Source organism: Populus alba, chromosome 13 (assembly GCF_005239225.2).
Source record: "Populus alba chromosome 13, ASM523922v2, whole genome shotgun sequence".
Lineage (NCBI taxonomy): Eukaryota > Viridiplantae > Streptophyta > Magnoliopsida > Malpighiales > Salicaceae > Populus > Populus alba.
The window spans coordinates 1001775-1023870 of NC_133296.1; the positions used below are offsets into that span (position 1 = coordinate 1001775).

The 22096-nt window shown below is 33.7% G+C and overlaps 2 protein-coding genes, 1 non-coding gene and 1 pseudogene across 3 annotated transcripts; all 4 read right to left on the minus strand.

The window, feature by feature from the left end:
- Nucleotides 1-1161: 1161 nt before the first annotated feature.
- On the minus strand, nt 1162-4809 carry LOC118060854 (26S proteasome regulatory subunit 6A homolog A). The gene is made up of 10 exons (XM_035074144.2): nt 4605-4809; nt 3992-4108; nt 3442-3549; nt 2935-3126; nt 2651-2842; nt 2279-2397; nt 2060-2147; nt 1799-1918; nt 1568-1708; nt 1162-1415 (listed from the first exon to the last, which is right to left on the minus strand). The coding sequence occupies exons 1-10, from the start codon at nt 4719-4721 to the stop codon at nt 1338-1340; spliced, it is 1272 nt and encodes a 423-aa protein (XP_034930035.1). The 5' UTR covers nt 4722-4809; the 3' UTR covers nt 1162-1337.
- Nucleotides 4810-6136: 1327 nt separating this feature from the next.
- Nucleotides 6137-10649, minus strand: LOC118060853 (uncharacterized). Its single transcript, XM_035074143.2, has 13 exons — nt 10265-10649; nt 9458-9595; nt 9261-9342; nt 8706-8782; nt 8504-8619; nt 8298-8415; nt 7949-8065; nt 7752-7843; nt 7258-7324; nt 7092-7173; nt 6928-7019; nt 6675-6818; nt 6137-6548 (listed from the first exon to the last, which is right to left on the minus strand). The coding sequence occupies exons 1-13, from the start codon at nt 10397-10399 to the stop codon at nt 6402-6404; spliced, it is 1407 nt and encodes a 468-aa protein (XP_034930034.1). The 5' UTR covers nt 10400-10649; the 3' UTR covers nt 6137-6401.
- TRNAC-GCA (transfer RNA cysteine (anticodon GCA)) lies at nt 9976-10047 on the minus strand. Its single transcript has one exon. It is a non-coding gene; the product is annotated as a tRNA-Cys (tRNA).
- Nucleotides 10650-16808: 6159 nt separating the features above from the next.
- LOC118060834 (F-actin-capping protein subunit alpha-like) lies at nt 16809-21337 on the minus strand (annotated as a pseudogene).
- Nucleotides 21338-22096: the final 759 nt, after the last annotated feature.

Here is a 22096-nt window from a genome sequence, read left to right on the forward strand (position 1 = left end):
ATTCTCTCATTTCTGCTTTATAGGTTTTGTAGTTCACCTAAGATATCTTTAGGATATCCTTTCAATGAACAATTTTAGATATGTGTTTTTTCTTCCATTTTGTTTTTTTGGTGAATCTAGATGTCCGGACCAGCTTACGTGCATCATAACTAATCCTAGAGTCTACTGAACATCCTGCAAGTTCAGTAGACAGGTAAGGCACCGCGGGGATGACAGGCTGGTACTCTTGAGGATCGAACCCGGGATAGTTGTAAAGCAAGCCTTACAGTTGACCACTGAGGTAGACCCTCAAGTGTAGTTGTGGTGCGTAGTTGTAAGTATCCACCCGTTCTTAGATTCCAACGGGTCAAGTAAATATGACCCACCACCATGACTTTCCTAGCAATTCTCTCATTTCAGCTTTATAGGTTTTGTAGTTTACCTCATATATCTTTAGGATATCCTTTCAATGAACAATCTTAGATATGTTTTTTCTTCCATTTTTAACTAATATAGAGGGTAGTTGTAAGTATCCACCCGTTCTTGGATTCCAACGGGTCACAGGTGAGAAGAATTCACGTCAAACCTTAATTTTTTATTTTTTTAAAGCATTCCCATGTTGTTAACCAATTTTTTTCTTCTTCTATCCGAATCCGAATTTTACAACCAGATTTAGAGTAGCAGTTTTATAACAATATTTTATAATTAACATTGAATATAATAATTTCAGTGATTGTTACTATTTTCAATTTTATTCTTGAAAAAAATATTAAAATGGAATAATCTAAATCACAGTTTGCATAGTAAGAACATTCCTAATCAAGTCATTGTTTCTGTTTCTTTGACCCCTATGACGTAGCATGATTAAATTATTTATCATATTTTTTATTTTAATATTAATTAGCAATCATATAAAATCCCGATAATGATATGAATAATTAGTGGATTAATCAGCGAAACTTATGATCCCAACCCGACACCAAGAAACTGAAATAAAACATTAACCTAACCAAACTAAACCATCACTGGAAGATCTTTTATATAAAAAAAGCAAAACAATATTATTTTTTGATAAAACAAAATAATAATTTACTTAAATTTATCAAACTTCAACCAAGTTAGATTTGTATTCTAGTGAAAGATATTTTTAAAAAGTATTTTCTGTTTAAAATTATATCACTATTTTTATTTTATTTTTTAACATTAGCAAGCAAGTAAGCATGCATATATATAAAACCTAAACCTAAACAAATTCATCATTTGAATTTTTTTTTTTTTTAAATTGCAATTGTCATTGAAAATATAGTAAAAACATAAACACTTTAAAGCCGCAGACAAGACGTGGCTTTGTTGCTAGTTTATGCATAATAATTAAGACTGGCTTTTTTCTTCGCTTGCACCTGGATGATACCTTCATTAAAATCCTCATGATTCACCTGTTTTCAAATCCATCCCAATACAAGAATTTAGTTAGAGCTTGCTCCGTGAACTACTTTCGAAATAATTGTTGACAGGTCAGGTTCTCGCTTGTAAGGAAAAAAAAGGGTCTTGGAAAAGACAACGAAACAGGAGATGTGTGAGAGAGTACCTCGGTTGCATCACGGCGAAGAGCTAGCATCCCAGCTTCGACACAAACTGCTTTCAGCTGTGCCCCATTAAAATCATCTGTGGAGCGAGCAAGCTCTTCAAAGTTCACGTCAGGATGGACGTTCATCTTCCTTGAATGGATCTACAACATCAGCGGGAAAAACCAATGCAATTAAAACTATTGTTTTCACACGAGTGAAAAGGGCCATCAAGCAATTGTGCTGTGACAAACCTGCAAAATTCGAGCTCTAGCTTCTTCACTTGGATGTGGAAATTCAATTTTGCGATCCAGTCGACCTGATCGCATGAGGGCTGGGTCCAGGATATCAGCACGATTTGTTGCAGCAATCACCTGAAATTATAGCAAGAAATTGTGACTGCCATTAATCACAAACACAGCAGATATTTTTACAGAAGCCATCCACCCCAAGAACAAACAGAAAACAATTCATTTATTGAAGAAACATCCAGCGTCACAGAAGCATCAACGAACCTTAATCCTGTCATCACTGCTAAAGCCATCAAGCTGATTGAGCAATTCTAACATGGTCCTCTGCACTTCCCTATCTCCACTAACCTCACTGCACACAGGGACAGGATATTTTTAAAATCAGCTACAATAAAATTAAGCAGCAAGAACAGAACTCCAACTTTGAAAAGCTAACTATCAAAAGTGAAAGCAAGTTGATTGCTGAAGAAGTAGAAATGCAACCTGTCAAACCGCTTTGTGCCAATAGCATCTATTTCATCTATAAAAATGATGCAGGGAGATTTCTCTTTTGCAAGCTGGAAGGCATCACGGACAAGTTTGGCTCCATCTCCAATGAACATCTAAAAATGATTGAAGTTAAATTACTCCTATACAAGACTACTTTGTTATAAAAAAACAAGATTAGAAACATTGCATTTTGTAATTACGCTTTCTTCTCAAATCTAACTAGTCATGGTATTCCCATAAGTGCATCACAAAACATCTTTCAAGTTACAGTGCAAAAAGAGGAGCACCCAACTCTCTGTTTTGGAAACAAAAGGAAAAAGCAGAATTCGAAAGAGGGAATATGATGTACTATAAAAATTGCTATACCTGAACAAGTTGTGGGCCTGCCAACTTTAAGAAAGTGGCATTTGTTTGTGCAGCACAAGCACGGGCCATCAATGTTTTCCCAGTTCCGGGAGGTCCGTACAAGAGGATACCTTTGGGAGGACGAATACCCAACTTCTGAAATCGCTCCTGGTGAGTCATGGGCAATACAATAGCCTCAACTAATTCTTGGATCTGTTGCAGAAGGAACAAAATTAGGTATTATCATCTAACAGAAACAATAAAAGAACTGCTCCTATATATCATGCTTTTGAGTCAAAATCCACCTGCTTCTCCAAGCCTCCAATATCATTGTAGTCTTCTGTGGGTTTTTCATCAACCTCCATGGCCTTAACTCGTGAATCATATTCTGACGGTAGAGTATCCAAAATCAGGTAGCTATCTTTGTTGACTCCAACCAGGTCCCCAGGTTTTAACTTGTCAGGATCAACAAGCCCAACAACAGGAAGAAAAATAGTCTGCATTTGAGGAAGAATTTAAATTTATAAATCTTGATAAATGTGGCCAAGCTGTTGTATCATTAAACAATTTCTTCAATGTCTAAACTTCTGTCAACTCAGAAGATGATAAAATTAAACAGGTTTTTGAATTGAAAGTAAGAACATCAGGGCTAATATACATGAGCTGCTCTAAAAGTACGAGTTCAACTGCTTGTAAAGAAAATAGAAGATCAAGCTACATTGAATTTTAATTTTGCACATCACTTTTCCATCATCACTACCTTGTTTCTAGTCTACCAGTCAGATACAAGAGCACTACATAAGATGGCTCACCTGACGAGTTGATGTTTTCAGCACAACACATTTACCCTTCCTTTGAGAGTCAAGGTCAATGTTTGCCCCATCTTCTTCAGCCTCGTCTTCTGGGTTCATTTCCAAAATCTATAAATGCATTGACGCCAAAATATGGAGTTAGTGCCAACATTGCTAGAACTTCTATTAAAAACAACCGACCTTATTAACATTCAATTGAACCCCTGAAAGTTGGAGAATAAAATTTATATTTTCTTTGCATTGGGAATGAGATAACCAAGTGATAAACTCGAAGAGCAAGTCATGAGCTTTCTCGTCACATTTTTCTAGCAACAGTAAAACAGAACAATACAGCCAATGTCTGAACAATATTCATAGCAAAATCCCAACCATTTGATTTTCAGGAAAAAGGGCTGTTTTAAAATAGAAATTTTGCATTGCAAAGGGAAGACACCAGAACAGCTACTCATGTTTAGTCCACAGGAGTGTAATTCAACTTAAGTTACAGTCTTCAAACACTCCATCATTGTCGAACATCTAGGCATTAAAAATGAATGTCAACAAGATTTACCTCGACAATGTTGCCAACCAGGTATGGCAGCTGCTTGTTGAGTTTTATCTTCTCTTGATTCTCCTTTATCTTCTCCTTATATGAATCCAGCTCCAGATTCGTTCTCTGCACCTCTTCCTACATTCCCCACAAACACACACCAATCAAAACACCACCCAAAAAAAAATACTTAAGTTCACTACTCAAACAAATCTGTGCATTCTAAAACACTCACTTCAAACAAAAAGGTAACCACTTTCCCAAACTTTATACACACAAACACAACCACTAAAAACACTATCACTTCCATAAGCAATAACCCAACCAATCCCAGTACACAGTTTTAAATCAGAATTACAAACAAAAAGACCCAGTTAAAAAAATCAGAAACTACCAAAAAAACCGATTAATTTCCCGCAATTCATCACACAAAAAATTCCGGATTTTGACTTATTATTAGTAAAGTCGCAATTACAAACCAGTAACATAAACAAACCAATCCTTTCCTTCGCTAGCAAAACCAAAACCCTAAACACACAAAACAACCCTAGACACGCAGCAAGAAAACACTCAAGTCAACCATTATAATTGCTGTTTTTATCGCCACAGACAGAGAGAGAGACAGAAAAATCACCTTGAGAATGCGAATCTCGTTATCAAGAAGACGAGACTTTCTTGTGATATCTTCAGTAGTCATGGAAGCAAGCTGGTCATCTTCGAAGCTTGAATCCTCCACCATCGGGGTTGCCATGGTTATCAAGATTCGAGCTTAAAGCAAAGAAATTTAGAGAGAACTGAGAAGAAAAGGTTGAGTGTAGAGAGAGAGAGAGAGAGAGAGTAATAAAATATTTTTATTTTTGTTTATATTTATTTTCTCTGCGTGTTGCCGAAGACAGGAAATGATGGGCTTGAGGTTACTGTTTTGGTTCTGGGCTTTATTCTGTATTGGACACAAGCTGTTCGAGTAGAAAGATGATTTTTTTTAGGGTTCAGGCATGAGCAAAGTTATAATAACCGGTTAGCCCATGACTTGTGCAAATTGAATAGGTAAATACAAAATAATATTCTTTTAAAATAAATTTTACAAGAAAATTTTTAATTTTTTTCAAAAATAATTTTTTTTTTAAAGTGAGCTCTTAATCTAAAACTTAACCCATGTTAGCTCCCTAGTGGGTAAATTTATTTTCTAACATGGTTTGTGAATAACATAGAATTTTTTATTTTATAAAATAACATAGTTTAGTAAATATTGCAACTGAGAATGTCAATACTTTAAAAAGTCTCGATAATAAAATATATTCAGCTACACCAATAAAAGTTATCAATAATAAGTGGAGTAGAACACACAAGTATTTTATATTTGACATATGTATTGTAGCGTGCAATTATGTTATTATGTCCATTATATATTTAATGAAAATAGGCATTAATAAATATTTAATTTGATATTGTGGGATGATTACACATAAATATTTGATTAATTATAATATTATTGTATGGATAGTTTGTGTTCAGCCGATTTACCAATCCATTTAAAGAATAGACCAAGACATATGGATGAATAAAAGAAAATAAAAAGGGATCATATGATAATGCACAAGTTAATCCATGAATCATATTTGTTTTGACCTAGTTTATGAATAAATTGATGAACTAAATACATACAATAATTTATGGTATTAGCATTCCTCTTTTATATAAGAGATTTCAAGTTCCAATTTTTCCCATGTAAAAAGAACAATAGCTATTCATTTCTAGAAATTTTTTTATATCAAATGTAAAAAGATGATTTTTTATTTATTTAGAATTCATTTTTTTCCTATATTAAGATATATATTTTATTCAAACCAATCAGCATACTATATAGTTTTACCTTAAACTCTCTTTTAAGATTTTAGTTAAGAAAAAATTATAATACATGACTTTTTTCAAAATGTACTTTTTAGAAACGCAAAATCTACTGTAATGCTAAACACAGGCTAAGATTGCCATAGGCATCAATTTCATGGTGCTGTTTAGCTGATTTGGATTGTTCTTTTTATATCAAATAAACTGCTATTCGAGAACTTTTCGAGTGAGATTTAAGCAAGCAAGTGGTGTTGTTAGCTTATGTAGGATGTTAGAAATATAAGGAACTCTGGTTTTTGACCTTGGCATGTTTGAAGCTTCAACAATGCTTGACCATTTAGGTAGCAGACATTTCATTAATATTACAAACATTTTGGGCACAACAGGCCAATCTTTGGCCTTTCCTGTTCTATAAATTATCCAGAAACTTGTGAAATGAACAAAGCTCCCCTTGCTGTATCGCAAAGATCAGTTGTTGACCATCATTAAGCATCAGTTGTTGACCATCATTAAGCTGGTAAATCACGGACAATCTACAGAACTGTATGTGGCTATCACAGAATATACAGCAGATAAATAGTAATTAAAGCTTCCAGTAAATTTCTAGGCGATGGAAAATGCCTGCAACCATGCCCCAGAAGAGGATCTCTGCAAAGATAACATAAAGTAGAATGCCAACTCTTTGAGAATGCCAAACTCCTATAAAAATATGCTTTTGAATCCAGTATATCTGCAACAGATGGATTGAATTAAGCCAGCAAACTAGGGTAGAACCATGAACTTCATGTCCTAAGGTTTGATAAGAAAACTGGAAAGATGAAAGGTGAAAACATGACAAGGTTCGACGAAAACTCACCAGTGTATTGTGAGGATCATTGTAGTACCACCCATTGATGAAACTTGCAAAGATGCCTTCAGCAGCCATGACGTAAACAAGCATTGCGTTCATGCCAATCCATGCTAGTGGCTGAAAGATGCACTTCCAACCCCAAATATCAACCTTGAAGGAAAATGAAATTGTTTCATATCATAAGTAACCTATTGACAGTTTCAAAATAGGGTCCTTGATTTTATAACCCGAAAATGGTTCAGCTGTGACAGCAGCATACCAGGGCGTAGATGGATGAAAACACCAATGCTGCTGCTCCGGATGTTACACAAACATAGCTGAAAGTGTATAGTTGCTTATTTAAGGGAATCGCTGCGAAGGGAAAAAAATAAAGGGTTAACATTCTCCTATGAAAATATGCATATATCGCATTTCAGTTCTCACCATGTGTGAAATGAAGAACAAGCCCTAAAATAAGAAGGGCAAATCCCATCACAATCCAATGCTTCAGTCTAGCTGCATGACCCTGGAGTTCAAAGATTTGTCAAAGCAGTGAGGCAAGATCTAGATTTAAGCCAAGCATTTACATGCTTAAAACAACAAAACTAACCCTCATATATACAAGCACATGTCCAAAATGAACTCCAATGATGGTAGAAAGAACTGCAGATATTGAGCTGCAAGTAATGAGATTGAAATCCACATATCCAATTAGACATTTTCTCAAGATGCGTGTACAGCATAAAAGGCAGTGTGCATTCAATCTGGACTTCTTTTCTAGAGGGATAGGCGATCCACACATGAAATTTCCCTGGAACTAGAGAATTCCACATTGCCATTATGTGCATTTTGTGCAACAGCCTATGTCTCTCAAGCATTCCCTTCCTTGAGCAGATAAAAGTTTATGGTTAACTGCTTAATTATCAATGTTGCATCTTACAATTTCTGGTAGTGGATAAGCATTTTGGCATATCCTAAACATGATGAATGAGCTGAATGATTTTCTATCTTGTGGTTTCCCAAGTAGGAAAAAGGTAAGGCTGCTCGCTATTGAATCAAATTGTAAGATTCAGTGACTAATTAATTAGGTTGTGTACAACAAACCTTAGGATTCCTTCAGGTTCAAAAGGAGCTTTGCACCACGACGGAGCACTGGTTCGGAAAGGCCCCTCATATGGGGAATTCTCTGTGCAGGCCTGCGGCGCTTTGGCAAAAATCATAAGCTCTCACTTCTATAGTTACAAACAAATGGTTTCACATCTAAAAAATAATGAGCAGCCGCAAACAAAATTGCTACTCACCTCAGATCTCTTCCAAGCTGGATGCTGATACATGTGATTGATTCCTAAAATTTCTCTGTCGATGAAACCAACCGCATTACAAGGAGGATCCAGTTTTCCTCTGACAGCACACTCTACCTGGAAATTGGAATTGACAGGGCTCAAACGGAGGTAGAAAATAAATCCTAATGTAAAATCGTTGTGGATAGTTATAGTACCATCCCTAATTAAAAGTCAACCACTAGGAAAATGTGGTCACTGTTAGAAAATTGATGATATGAAATCAAATACTATACTATTCAGGTTTAAGCATACAGGAAGTTATCCAGATCAAGGGAAACGTTGCAGGAGCGACAGAGTAGGTGCTTACAGTGAAAACCTTCCCATAATCAGCACTGTCTCTATCGTTGACAGTGAACTGCCAGTGAGGCACGTAAGTCCCGTAGATTACAGCCAAGTAAATAACAAGTATACATGCTCCCATCAGCCTGCAAAATTTAGCACCAGAGCGATCATTGAAGATCTGGTCTAGAAATCTAATGAAAATACTCAGTAGTCACAAGAGTATAAACTTACCATTGCGAGCTATATAGCTTGTAAATGCAGAGCCATCCAGGTGGTAGCTCCCTGGTTTGCTTTTTCTTTGTAAATATTTCCATCAGTGCCACTACTATGTAAGCAAAAGCAATTCTCTGAAGAGAAAGAATCAAGTTGCTGTATAAGTATATATCTGACAACCTAAATCATGCATACATATCAATATCAAAACCAGCACCACCTGAAGAATCCCACACCATCTTATCTTCTTCATGTCAACTCCATAAGTAAGTTTGTCAGGAGCATGGGAGAAGCCCCCTACATAATTGTAATAACATCAAGCACTGTCAAGCAAGAGAACGAAAATAATGTTTTATCTATTGATTCTATTGCATTTCATTCCTTAGAAATAACTCTTCATTACTGCATACCAAGATAGCAAGCTGACTCCTTGTTCAAATTCAGCTGCTAACGAGATGGCAGTTTGATGATAAAAGACTCGAGGTCGAGCCTTAAGAATTGGAGTGTTCAGGTTGGAATCTCCCTATCCCATTACTACTAGCTTTCGCAAACTATGGCAAGTTGTCGAAGAACATCATTAACATTCAAGGGCAGGAACAAAAAACTTTGTTTCTTGCTGCATTTACATTTTAGACACGGTACATAGGCTTAAAGAATGTTCTCTACCAAACTCAATATCACAATTTTGTTGCTTCCATGTATTGTTGTTTCATCAAAGGACAACATAAGCATGAAACACAGCTTGTAAGCAGGTTAGGAGCAGAACAGAACTAACCTTGTAACAAAATACCCCAGAAAAGTAGTTTCAAAGTTCTAACAATCACCCTCTTGACAGCATGGTGCCGGCTTGTAATTCTCTACATTAATCAAAGAACATATATAAGCAAGCATGAACTTGTAATGACAAATCTATGTATCCTCTAAAACCTTTTCCTTATCAAAATATATTGAAAGAAATGGTAGTAAGCCAACCTTAAAAGCAAGAGGAATGGCCATTCCTACTATGAACAAAAAGAAAGGCATTACGAAGTCGGCAAGGTTACAACCATTCCATGGTGCATGTCCAATCTTAGGCCATTCTCCTCCAGCATCATCAACCAAGATCATTAACTACATAATCCCATTAAAGCACACAAATTTAGTATCATAAATAAGTGATTATGGCGGGTTCATAAACTTTTTAACAAGGATGCCTATATACAGTGCAGAAGCAAAAAATATTTGATAAAGGGGCCAAATCGTAGCATAGGTAAGAATAAGGAAACCATGGGGAAATTAATACAATTTTAATTGGAATTAAATGAAAGGATGAAAAGTAAAATATCTGGGAAATTCAAAAAGGCCCGTAAAAGAAGTAGGAAATAAGAAAATTATGGGGGAATTGATGTTCTTAATTGGAATTAAATGAAAGGATAAAAAGTATGAGGACTAAAGTGGGAAATAAAAAGATATTAAGGGGGCAATGTGCACGTTAAAAATAAAAGTTTAAAAGGGCCCAACCGGGTTCGAACCGGTGACCTCTTGATCTGCAGTCAAATGCTCTACCACTGAGCTATGGACCCGTTTGTGCTATTCGGTAACTTATTGTTAATATAAACAACACTTATCGTGGGTAGACCGTCATTACAAGAGAACCCATTTCCATGAAGAACCCAACAAAAAATTGAAGCACTTGTAACTAAATGATTAACATAATACAACCATATCTAGAGCTAAGAACAACAAACTTGAAAACAGAGTAAATAGTTTGAGTATTTTGAGAGAGAGTTGTATACATACAGCAACAGTGAGGCCTCTGAAGATATCTAACGAAGCTACACGAATTTTCGGGTCAGGCTTTTGGGCTGACATATCGGTTACCTCAGCAATTGTCAGCCGGTGGTCTAAAGCAATATCGGCCTTAATTTCGGCCATTTTTTCAGTGCAAGAATCAAGAAGCTCAACTCAACAAACTAGCTGGTTGGTGATTCTATGTGAAGCTCAAAAGGGTGTCATGGGTCTATAAATCCAGTCGCCTAGGAACTGTGCTTTGATGATTCTGTGTGTAGGAAGCTCAATTGATGGAAGGAAGTGTGGGTACTTACTGTATCTGGACATGTGCATGGGAATCTTTTACAAGATAAGAGTGGATTTTTTGGTTTAATATAGTCTTTTTATTGGTACTTCTTTGACTCCACTCTCTTTCTCAATTGTCAAGAAAGAGATTTTGCAAGCAAAGATGGGGCCCTTGTGAGCTTAGCTAGTTTGTCTTTCTGTATTACAGACAAATTTGTATTGTTATTTTGAGATTTTTTGTTTGGTGTCACATGTTTAAGCAATCCTGTGTTGTGTCCGAATCTTTTGTAAACTTGAGATGTCTCGTATAAAATTAGGCATCCCATCCTGGAGCAGGTAGTTGGGAACTTCGTATTCACAACAGAAGGGAAGGGTTACAGCATTCTGCAATCAAAAGGATCAAGGGCTATATATGATTATGGTATTTCCTTAGTTATATATTCAATTATCGAAAAAGGAGCTTGATTACATTCCTTGATAATCAAAGGAAATAGTATGATTAAGTTTTACATCAAGAAAGCACTTGAATTCAAAGGAGATGATGTATATGTTGTTTGGAGAAACCGTTCCCTTGACGACATCATCACATCAATCACTGGTAAACCAACGGTAGGATCTTTTTCCTCCATCTCTGCTTCTTAAGATGCATCTTCTGCTTGAAAACTTGGATGTCTGTACCAATCAGTCACTCAAATGCCTAAATTTTGTGTTAAACACGACCTCGCCCCCACCTGTCCATGGAGAAAAGGTCATTTCTCATACTAGAAGCAAACAACAATGTGAAACTTCCTTGAAGTATGGATAGATGTTAGAAGTTTGTTAAAAGTGACTCGAGTTTCTTATATTTTAAGCTTCATAGGAAACTGCAAAGACAGCAAATGCATGCATTGTTCATAAAAGCAGAGCAGAGTCCCAGTAATAACCAGGAATGCAACACTTACTGCACCTTATTCCCAATCTATGTCAGAGATGACAAGTACAAAGAGAGTACCTTTGTTGCCTCCAGTCTTGCCAGCAGGCCCTTTGCTTGCCTCCCACCAGCAACTTCCTCTCTACCTCTTCCACCTCCACATCCAACCCCAAGTGGTTTTCAATCCGAACAAGTAAAGACTTAACAATTACAAGATTGATAATCCAAAGACATGCATTCAACTTCCATTGAATGCCGCTCTCCTTGGAATTTTATAGATTTTAGATTTAATGGATTTAATACATGTGAAATCCTCAATTTTTTTCCTCGAATGACCAGAAAATTTAAGACAGGCGACGCTAGACGCAACGTGGGGAGCATTTCACGTCTGGTGTCAATAATTATTCATTGAAAATAAATATTTGAAAATGGGGAAAGGGTGCCACAAAAGAGATCCGACATGTATGTCATTGTATAGTCCTTGTTTGGTTGCTGAGAAAATGGGAGAAGGGAAAATTGAATCCTGCGGCTTCGAAGACACTCCAGAAATAGACTACTCCATACAGAATCATCCTCTCAGCACGAGCAACGGAAACCGGGACCGCGAGAGAGAAGCTGCTCGATTAGGCACTGCTCGAGAGTCGAGACAAGAAACCGTGTAAACGGCGTCGTAAGAGTGAAAACTAATGTGTTAAATGAATAAAGTATAATACCTTTTATACTTCAAGATGAATCAACAATCCGTTGTCGTCCAGCGGTTAGGATATCTGGCTTTCACCCAGGAGACCCGGGTTCGATTCCCAACAAAGATAATTTTGGAAGGAAAAAAACTTATAAGAAAAAATATTATAAAACTACAGTGCTTTCCCAATAAAATAAAATAAAAAACCATTTAGATAAATACTGTAGCAATCCTTATTGTTTTGTAAGAAAAACTATAACACTTTCCCTATATGATTTAACTTTATTGTAATTATAATTCTTAACCAACTTAATATTTTTTAAAATAAACAAAGATAATTTTGGAAAAAATAATAAAAAAATCATATGGAAAAAACTGGTAATAATTCACAGTGTTTTAAAGAAAAAAAAATTATAAAGCTAAATTCTTAATCGGCTCAATATTAAAAAAATATTAAATCAACAAAGATAATTTTAGAAAAAAAAATATTAAAAGAAAACACAAAAAAAGGAAAAAAAATCATTTGGAAACGCTGTAGCAATTCATGATATTTTGTAATGAAAGCTACAGTGCTTCCACATGATTTAATATTATTTATAATGACTTTTAATAGTAATTTTCAACAATGTTTTGTGAGGAAATCTACAGTGTTTTCCCCCACATGATTAAGCTTTATTACAAAGTTAAATTCTAACCAACTCGATATTAAAAAAAATAAAATCGATGAAGATAATTTAAAAAAAAATATTACAAAAAAGAAAAACACAAAAGAAACTGGAAAAAAACCATGTAAGAAAAAATTGTATCAATCCATAGTGTTTTGTGAGGAAAAACTTGTATTTATTTGTAATTGTAATTATTAAACAGCTTAATATTTAAAGAATAAAATTGACAAAGACAATTTTAGAAAAAAAAAACATAACAAAACAGAAAAAAATCACATAAGAAAAACACTGTAGCAATCCACAGTAATTTGCAAGGAAAGTTATAGTACTTTCCTCACATATTGTAACTGTAATTTTTAATCAGCTCAATATTAAAAAAATAAAAAAAAAAAGATAATTTTTGGAGAAAATAAAAAACAAAAACAAAGAAAACCATGCAGAGAAACACTGTAGCAATCAACAATGTTTTAAAGAAAAAAATTACAAAACTAAATTATTAATCAGCTCAATATAAAAAATTTTAACAAATATAATTTTGAAAAAATAAAAAAATAAAAATAGAAAAACTAATTGAAAAAACACTGTAACAATCCACAATATTTTAAAGGAAAAAAAATTACAAAGCAGAATTTTTTAACCAGTTCAATATTTAAAAAGTAAAATCAATAAAGAAAACATTTTAAAAGAAAATTAAATGGAAAAAAAGAAAAGGAAAGCAATTTTGAAAAAAAAAGAGAAAAAAAACGAAAAAAAAAGAAGAGGAAAGTTGAAAAAAAAATGACAAAATGCAAAAAAAAAAAAAAAAAAAAAAAAGGGAAAGCACTGTGGATTACTGTTGTAATCCACAGTGATTTAGGTGTGGGGGAACAGTGATTTCCCCACACCATTTAGATATTGTTAATATATGTAGATAATAAAACATTGATTTGATATGGTTTTGATGAATGCATAATAAATAATATGATGTATGTTATGAAGCATTTAAATGACATGCTATAATGATAAAATGATTTAATAAGTTTATGCAAATATACTACATGAAACATGCTTATGAATCACATGCATTATGATTAAGGAAGACATAATACATAAATGCCATATAAATATAAATATAACATCATGTGTGGCACACACTTTTGTGATGATTTAGACAGGTTTACAACATTCAATAATCATCAAATAAACAAGGAAAGGATTCATGAAAATGAAGAGATTGTAAGAATAACAATTATCGACTTTGCCAATCAAGATTTTTGCATTAGAGTTTGCTAAAATAGCACTTAATTTGCTCAAAACATCTTAATATACTTACAATCTAAACAAATCTAAAAGAAATTCAAGATGCAAAGCAAGTAAAGACTTGTTCTGAGAATGATATCAATTCAAGAATTCACAAGTGTAATATGTCAAAAAATTATGATTTTATATGAACCGGTCAATCATTTATTCATCAGGGATGAACACTTAGATATTTTGCATGAACCGGTCGACCAATTGACTTGATCGATATGAACCAATTAACTGCTTGAGATGTTAGTGGGATTCCACCGAGAAAAAAATTGTGTCTAAAGGCTAGTTTCATTTCTAAACCAATAAATAACCCTTTCCTTGGCTAAAACATGTGTGGGCCTCCTAAGACAAACATCTAAGCATCCTTTATCTCAAAACAACTTAATGCCTTGTTTGTTTCAAGGAAAACGAATTCCTGGAATTCGTTTTCCTGACTTTCCCATGTTTGGGAACAAAATGAAAAAGCAAGTCAATGGAAACTTAATTCCGGTCAACATAAGAAAGCTGCTTTATTAACGGAAAGTGTTTTCCTTCTGATAAAGTAAGGAAAACACTTTCCTTTTTTTTTTACACCCATTTTCATAAATCACGGTCTCTTTCTCTCTTCAAGAACAATTAAAAGCAGGAACAATTGCAGAAGCATTTCTATGGACAAAATTCATAACACAACTAAAATTCATCAAGCAAGCCACAAAAAACACAATAAAAAAACACAATTTTTCCATGACAGTTTTCTTCTTCAGGCATGTATTACTCACATTCAGCAGTTTATTCTAAACCAAACAAACCAAATCCCCAAACTGTGTTAATCAATCTTCCCCAGCAAAAAAACATCCCCCTCCCTGTTACCCATCCCCGGATCCAGCCACCATATCCCGGGTGGAAGCGTTGAAAATCAACCCTTGCTCTCTCTGTTTTTTTTTTTAACAGTAGCCGGGGGAGAGAGGGAGGAGAATTGGGAAGGAGGAGCCATGTTGCCCCTTGAATATTTGAACTTTGTCCTGCTTCTTTGTCTTCAATATTTGTTTTTTTGTGCACAAATGGTGAGAGAAACAGAAAAGGAACACGGGTATGAGAGAACCGAGAGGGAGAGGGAACAGGGGAAGGGGAATGAGAGAAACCGAGAGGGGAATCGACCGAGAGGGAGAGAGTGAGGGAACAGGGGAATGAGAGAGGGGAATCGACCAAGAGTTAGAGGGAAATCGACCTGGAATCGACTGAGAGGGAGAGGGAACAAGGAACAGGGGAATCGACCGAGAGGGAGAGGGAGAGGGAATAGGGAACAGGTAACAGGGGAATGAGAGAGAGGAAGAGACCGATCGACCGTGAGGGAGGGAATGGAACTATAAGCTTAATTTTATACTTGTGAAGTCAAGGGAAGGAAGCTTTGAATGCTGCGTGTTTGTGAGGGAAATGCAAGAGATGATGAGAGTTTTAACCAGAGAATATGAGCTCCCATTTTTTTTCCATGTGTTTGTGCGAGAGTTAATGAGCTTTACAGTGTTTTAATAAGCTTAAAGCTTGTTGTTTTTTTTTATTTGTGATTTATATATTCTATATTTATATAAATGACATAATATGCTTCTGCTTATTATTAATGTAATTCGTAAAATGATTACCTTAATTATATATGGTCATATTATCATTGTGAATAATTACACCATTACTGTGTGAAGTGAGATGTTTAAATACATGTTACATTAATAAGGGAAATCATAACAGAACAAAAATATATTAATAGGTTTTATGTAAAAAATATTTCACAAGCTTATTTTCTCTATAATATGATATGACATATAGTTATATTTTATAAAATAAGTTATGTATGAATATAGGATATAATAAAAAAATTCATCATTATATCTTTTTAGATTTCATTTTTTTATTATTGTAAGTGATTAAATATTTTATATATATTAGATAAACTTAAAAAAAAATTAATTCATTAATAATTATTTTTCAGTTCATTTTCCATAACACAACCAACACTGGAAATTGTTTTCCAGTTCATTTTTCATAACACTACCAAACATCGGAAAATACTTTCCCGAAATTCACTTTCCCCGAAATTTACTTTCCAAAAGAAAACAACTTTCCTGTAAATAAACGGAGTCTTAAGTATGAATGCATAAAAATCCTTTCAAAAAAATTTAATTGTTATTTTAATCAATTTTCCTAAGAGATTATATGGAGAAAAGTACAAGTGATACTTTTAAACAATTGAAAAGGTCTTACAGGCTAATTTATACTTGTTATTTAACAAGTATTGATGAAAAGCTTTTAAAATTTTGCCCACAAAAAAATTAAAAATAATAGTTTGATTCTATGCCGGCAAAAAGATTGAGTTCGATGACACCAGCGTGTAATAGTAAAACTCTTAAACATAAATTCAAAGATAGAAATAAATGACTTAACAATCCTCTATAAAATTTAGCTACACTAAATTTTTACTCTTTTTAATTATCACAATTATATTAATACTTGCCAGACTGTTTAGAATTGTATATTATTTGATAAAAAGTTATTAAATTATAGTTTTACCTTCCATATCTAATTCACTACACTATCCCTCTAGGGTTGAATAAAGACACTTGCCAACATTCTCACAGCACATCAAAAGAAGAATGATCATTAACAAGAGTACTATACAAAGTTTTGTATCAATTGCACAGAAACACACTAAATCTGAGAGGAACTCATTAACAGGAGAGGAAAATAGCATGGCCAAACAGCAAAATAACTTTAATCATGGGTAAAAAGAAATAAGGAACAATATCAAATATCTCTCATAAGAAATCATAGACTCGATACAAATGGACTGGTATACTGGGATCTCACTATCTCGGCTTTACATATCAAGTAACGCAGTGTACACTTCTGGATTGGAATTTAGTCACTTGTCAATTCCAAGTTCCTTCTGGATATCTCTTGTCAGGCTAAACTGTAGAGTATTATGCCATGGAAATTGAGTTCGAGTAACTGGAAGTTTCTCCGCAGATCCTGCAATGCATCAAAATCACTTTTAAGAGACATAAAAAATACAAAGAACCAGGCAGACAGACAGGAAAGGAAAGATTATGTCTACCACCACAAATTTCCTACTAAACCATCTTATTTCAAAAAAGAAAAAAGAAAAGCAATATGCCTCGGTTTGTTCAGTTACTAAAGAGCACAAATACCTTATCACAATATTCAAATGCACGAAAATATGAGCCATGTATCTTAGGCAAAGTCCAAAAAGAACAATAAACCAACCAGATATCACCAGATGTGGAAATATAAAATTTTGTAGCATGTAATCAAGTAAAGATTAAAGAATACCTTGAAAGTGGTATCTGGCAAATTTGAATAGGAAGCCTGTCAAATAGTAATTTTTAGTAACGAAGCCTTAAAATCCAAGAATTTAAATGAAAAAGGAGACACAGTGAGAACCTCAAGAGATTCCAAGTACTCTGCCTCATGGTGACGAATAATGTTAGCTATGGAAATAGCGCAATCATCAGGGGCCTGAAACAAAAATTATAAAGATCAACCGTTTTTGTCTCCTTTTCATTGGCGACTGAAGGACAGACAGACAGATATACATGATGACAACACAAGCAGGTGCTCCACTCTCCACTTAAAATGATACTAATGTACAAACTAACTACTAAAAATGTACTTAGTTATTTTATAGAAACTTGTTATTTTACTGAACAGCTTCATTAGAAAGCTGCAAAACACAAAGCATGCTTTGCATGTCCAAGAGTGAATATCACTGAAAAAATCACTCAATCATTCTCATTATCGTTAAAGTTTAAATGAAGGCATAAGATGGGCTTAAAGGATAGGTTTCTGAAGGCAAGTGCTGGGTTTATCAGGGCGTATTTGCAATAGAATCTGGGAAATGGCAAATGTTGCTTTAAAGGTCACTCAAGCACAGACGACCAGACTGGATGCACAAGTCACCCAAATAATCAAAGTTCCCACAATAACCAGGATGTTCTTAATGTAATACTTTAGCATTACACCTTACATGCAATCTCATTGAAGTAATTGGTCAACAACTACCTGCTCCGAATACCTAATTAAGGTTCCATTTGAGTGGTGTCATGTGAAGGAATCTAGAGACAGTCTTGCCCTTTCAGCAAGATGTAGCTGCTCTCAAGATTCAAAAACTGGGATATGTGCAATCTTGTAATTGCAATGCCCCAAAAACTTAGCGCGCAAGAAATCCCCTATCCACCCTATGTATTGTACTTAAACAAAGAAGCTAAAATCTCATGATGAAAAAATGTCAAGCTAAAGGACTTGAAGATATTGCAATAACCTGAAAGATTGTTGCATCTTTTCATTCATGTTTAGCATCCAACTGAACATTTCCCTCTTCATAATAATGAGCACCCACCTGAAATAAGAAGTATGCGGGGAAAAAGAAACAGCTTATACTTGCATTGTCTTACAAGTATACCAATCTGACTTTCAAATAACAGTCGACAGAAGTCAAATATTTTCATCGTACCTGTAATTTGCCTTCTTAACTTTAGCATTTGTACATCTTCCTTGAACTTATGTTCCACACTGATCGCCAACTTCCATTGCTATATGATATGCAAAAAGAATATTATATGAAGATAAGCAGTCATAAAATATAGATGTTTCTGACTTGGAAGGTGACATTGGTATTTCAGATACAAGCGGGTGATGGAACACTAGGAACATGTCCTAAAATGAAGTATCTGATAAAAGAGTAAAAACTGACTAGAATTCCAACTCACCAGAAATTCTGTGGGCTATTTTTTTAGCAGCAGAAATGACCACTACAAGTTCAAAATTAGATCCTGGTCCCTCCACATCCTTCCCATCAACACAGTAGACAGAACAGATACCTTTTGGATAAGCTTCAGCAACATATTTGAGCATTTCTGCATCCAGGGCACAACTAGCAGAGAACAAAATAGCATTTGTTAATGTAAGAATGAATAGAATACTGCCCATAAAAAAGGAACTACTCTTGGTGCACTGCACCACAATTCCAGTCCTAAACAACCACTTATGCATAACGCTTTTGGAATTAGTTGTCTATAGAAAGAGAAACTACAAACTGATTCTATAACTTTGCAATCCCAAATCACCTAAAGATGCACAGAAGAAAAGACAATTTAGGCAGAAAATTGTACTGAAGATGGCACAGTTATTTCAAACGTCCAAAAAACTAAACAAAAAGAATTCTACATAAAATCAAACAGGAGCATTAAAAAATAGTTTCGACAAGTTAAAGCCTTTACAAGGAAAGATTTAGATGTAACTCCTAAGCTCAGTCCTCAAGACGCATTTACTCTGATTCACTCTCACAAGCATTACTGAGTGTGTAAAGGATTAAAGGAAGAAGATGATATTCAAAAACTACTTGCTCAAGCACTTGAATGTTCCACATATTATATGATATAACCATGAAGTAGGAGTAGATACTATTTACAAAAAACACCTCTCTAAATCGTCTACCCTTCATTAGATAAAGATTCTAACTCTAAAACATCCTGATCATACTCTCAATCCAGCAGAATGTGATAGGAAATGAGAGTAATAGAAAATTGCAAGGTTGAAAGTTGAAACTTTACAAAGTGATACATAGGCAAGGAATAAGAGCTGAGAAAATGCTGTTTTCCGAAATCAAGCTCTTAAAATTTTAGCATCAATGCACTAATGACTAGAGAGAACTTCTGGGACAAACATAATCTAATATTAATAACCATAAGAGCTAGAAGCATACCGAAATTCTTCAATATATGGTGATGAAAGTTCCTCATCAGCTGCAGGTCTCACGTCTGTACAAACCTGAACCAATTTAGCACATCATGATATAAAAGATGGACTAACAAAACATATCAAAAAAAGACCAAGAAAAACAAAATGCACATGAGAGCAGACAGCAGACAAAATATGAGCTTCAAGTTTTTGGATGACTTACTTGCTTAACATGATCAACTGTCGCCACCTGTGCAGTTCTAGGATCAAGAAACTCATTTCTCCTCGAGCTCGTTATAAGATGTAACCAGCACCTACAAATACAATTTGAAAAGTTAGAGACGCAATTATAACTACCACAACTAACTGCATACAAAATAAATCAGGTTAACAAATCAATATATCTATACTTACAAATAAACCTAAAATACAGTCTAAAAAATGATAAATATCTCCAAATAGATAAACTACTCCACACCACACAACCTTCTTAGAAAATTAAAATGAAAACAAAAGAGAATAAACAGGCCGTCACTAATGAGCTCATTATCTTCCATCCAAATACTAAACTAAAGAAAATAAACTAAAATATCCAAACAAAACCTCTGCTTTGATATTAAGCTTTAGAATCAGCAAGTCAAAAACTAGCAACCTACAAATAAACAAAATTAGCATAAAATCAAAGAGATAGCAATAAATATGGGGAAAAAATATAAAGCTTCTACTTAATTCAAGGCAAATCATGTAACTATATTAACAATAGAAAAAATTTAAAAATCAATTAATAAAATAAAATAAAATAATTAATTGTAAAATGGAACAAAAAAATCCAATATTAAATTATCAAAATTCACTCGAATACCTAAATCGAAGCTCATAATTTAACTAATGTTCACTGAATAATACCAAAATTAAGCACAAAAAAAATAGACTTACATCTCCGCTTCGATTAGGTAATTCAAGGCAAATCAAGTGAGATTTTGTATAAAGAGGAATGCCTCTGATGCTGCTTCATTATACACTTTCTCATCGTTCAATACCGATCTCAAATCTTGCCAAATCCAAAACTGATCAATAGTAAATACGAAATGCAAACAAAAATAACAAAAAACAAAGTCGCAAATGTGACCGACCGACCGACCTTTGGCGATGTATTGGATTTCACCAGCAGGTGAGTTAAGGAGAAAACCATTTAGCGATCTCTCTCTTCTGCTTCTCGTTTAATTCGCATTCCTCTTCTGCCATTTTTTTTCTCTTCGTCGTCTCTCTCTGTATCTTTAATTTAAACAAAAATTAAAGAAATGCGTGTGAAGATATAATTACTGTGTGGATTTTTTTTTTTTTTTTTTTTGTGAAAAGGAAATGGAGAGAGGAGGGAGCGTGGGAGGTATGTGTGTGATCTGTAAAAGGCGAAAGCGAAATGATTTTGAGATCAGTGGGGTCGGTATTTTTTGTGTGTGTATGATCGTGACCGTTCATTTGTAATTCCATTTTGCTGTTGTAAATGCCTCGGATTTATATTTGATATTGTGCATTCAAGTATTTTTTTTTTTAATATTTTTAAATTTTATTTTTAATATTAATATAACAGAAACTATTTAAAAAATAATAAATAAAATAATTTTTTTTAAATTTTAAAAAAAAAAAATTTTGAAAGGGAAAACAGGCTCTAAAAGCGTACTTTGATTTTAACGGTAACGTTTAAGGTAGCACATCACATTATTTGCAAATGAAATGAAAAATATGAAATCATTAGACAGATGACTTCAACTTAGACTATAATTATTATGGTATTAAATAGAATATAAGTATTAAAGCCGGTCTTGCAAGTTAACTTATAAAATTCATAGCTAACCAAAATTAGAGTAGTTGGATAATTTTTTTGATAAAAAATAAATATACAAGTTTATCAATATTTTTTTTTTAAAAAAATCTAATTTATAAATAAAAAAAACTATGCACATATTTAATTCAATACATCAAGAATTATTTATGCTAATAAATATAAAAATAAAATATTAATGCGTTTATTTAACAATGAAACATTATTTTCTTAATCTTTATATAATATTTTTTTCTAAAAAAAAGTATAAATAGATAAAGTATAGAGTAATAAATTTTCAAATTGTAAGAAAAATTTCCCAAAAACAGAATGTAATAAAATAAAATAAATAAATTATAAAAAAATAAAATAAGAAAAAATGGTGATAAATAGATGAAGTATAAAATGATAAAAATACAAAAATATAAAAAGGAAAATAAATATAAGAAAAACTTGTTTT

Coding starts and splice junctions, on each gene's coding strand:
- LOC118060854 (XM_035074144.2), bottom strand. CDS start 4,721: ATGGCAACCCCGATGGTGGAGGATTCAAGCTTCGAAGATGACCAGCTT. Junction 2,398..2,650: donor CAGGCCCACAACTTGTTCAG/GTATAGCAATTT, acceptor AATCATTTTTAG/ATGTTCATTGGAGATGGAGC. Junction 1,709..1,798: donor CTAGAGCTCGAATTTTGCAG/GTTTGTCACAGC, acceptor CTGATGTTGTAG/ATCCATTCAAGGAAGATGAA.
- LOC118060853 (XM_035074143.2), bottom strand. CDS start 10,399: ATGGCCGAAATTAAGGCCGATATTGCTTTAGACCACCGGCTGACAATT. Junction 9,343..9,457: donor CCATTCCTCTTGCTTTTAAG/GTTGGCTTACTA, acceptor TGATTAATGTAG/AGAATTACAAGCCGGCACCA. Junction 8,783..9,260: donor CTGGGGTATTTTGTTACAAG/GTTAGTTCTGTT, acceptor ACAATTATGTAG/GGGGCTTCTCCCATGCTCCT.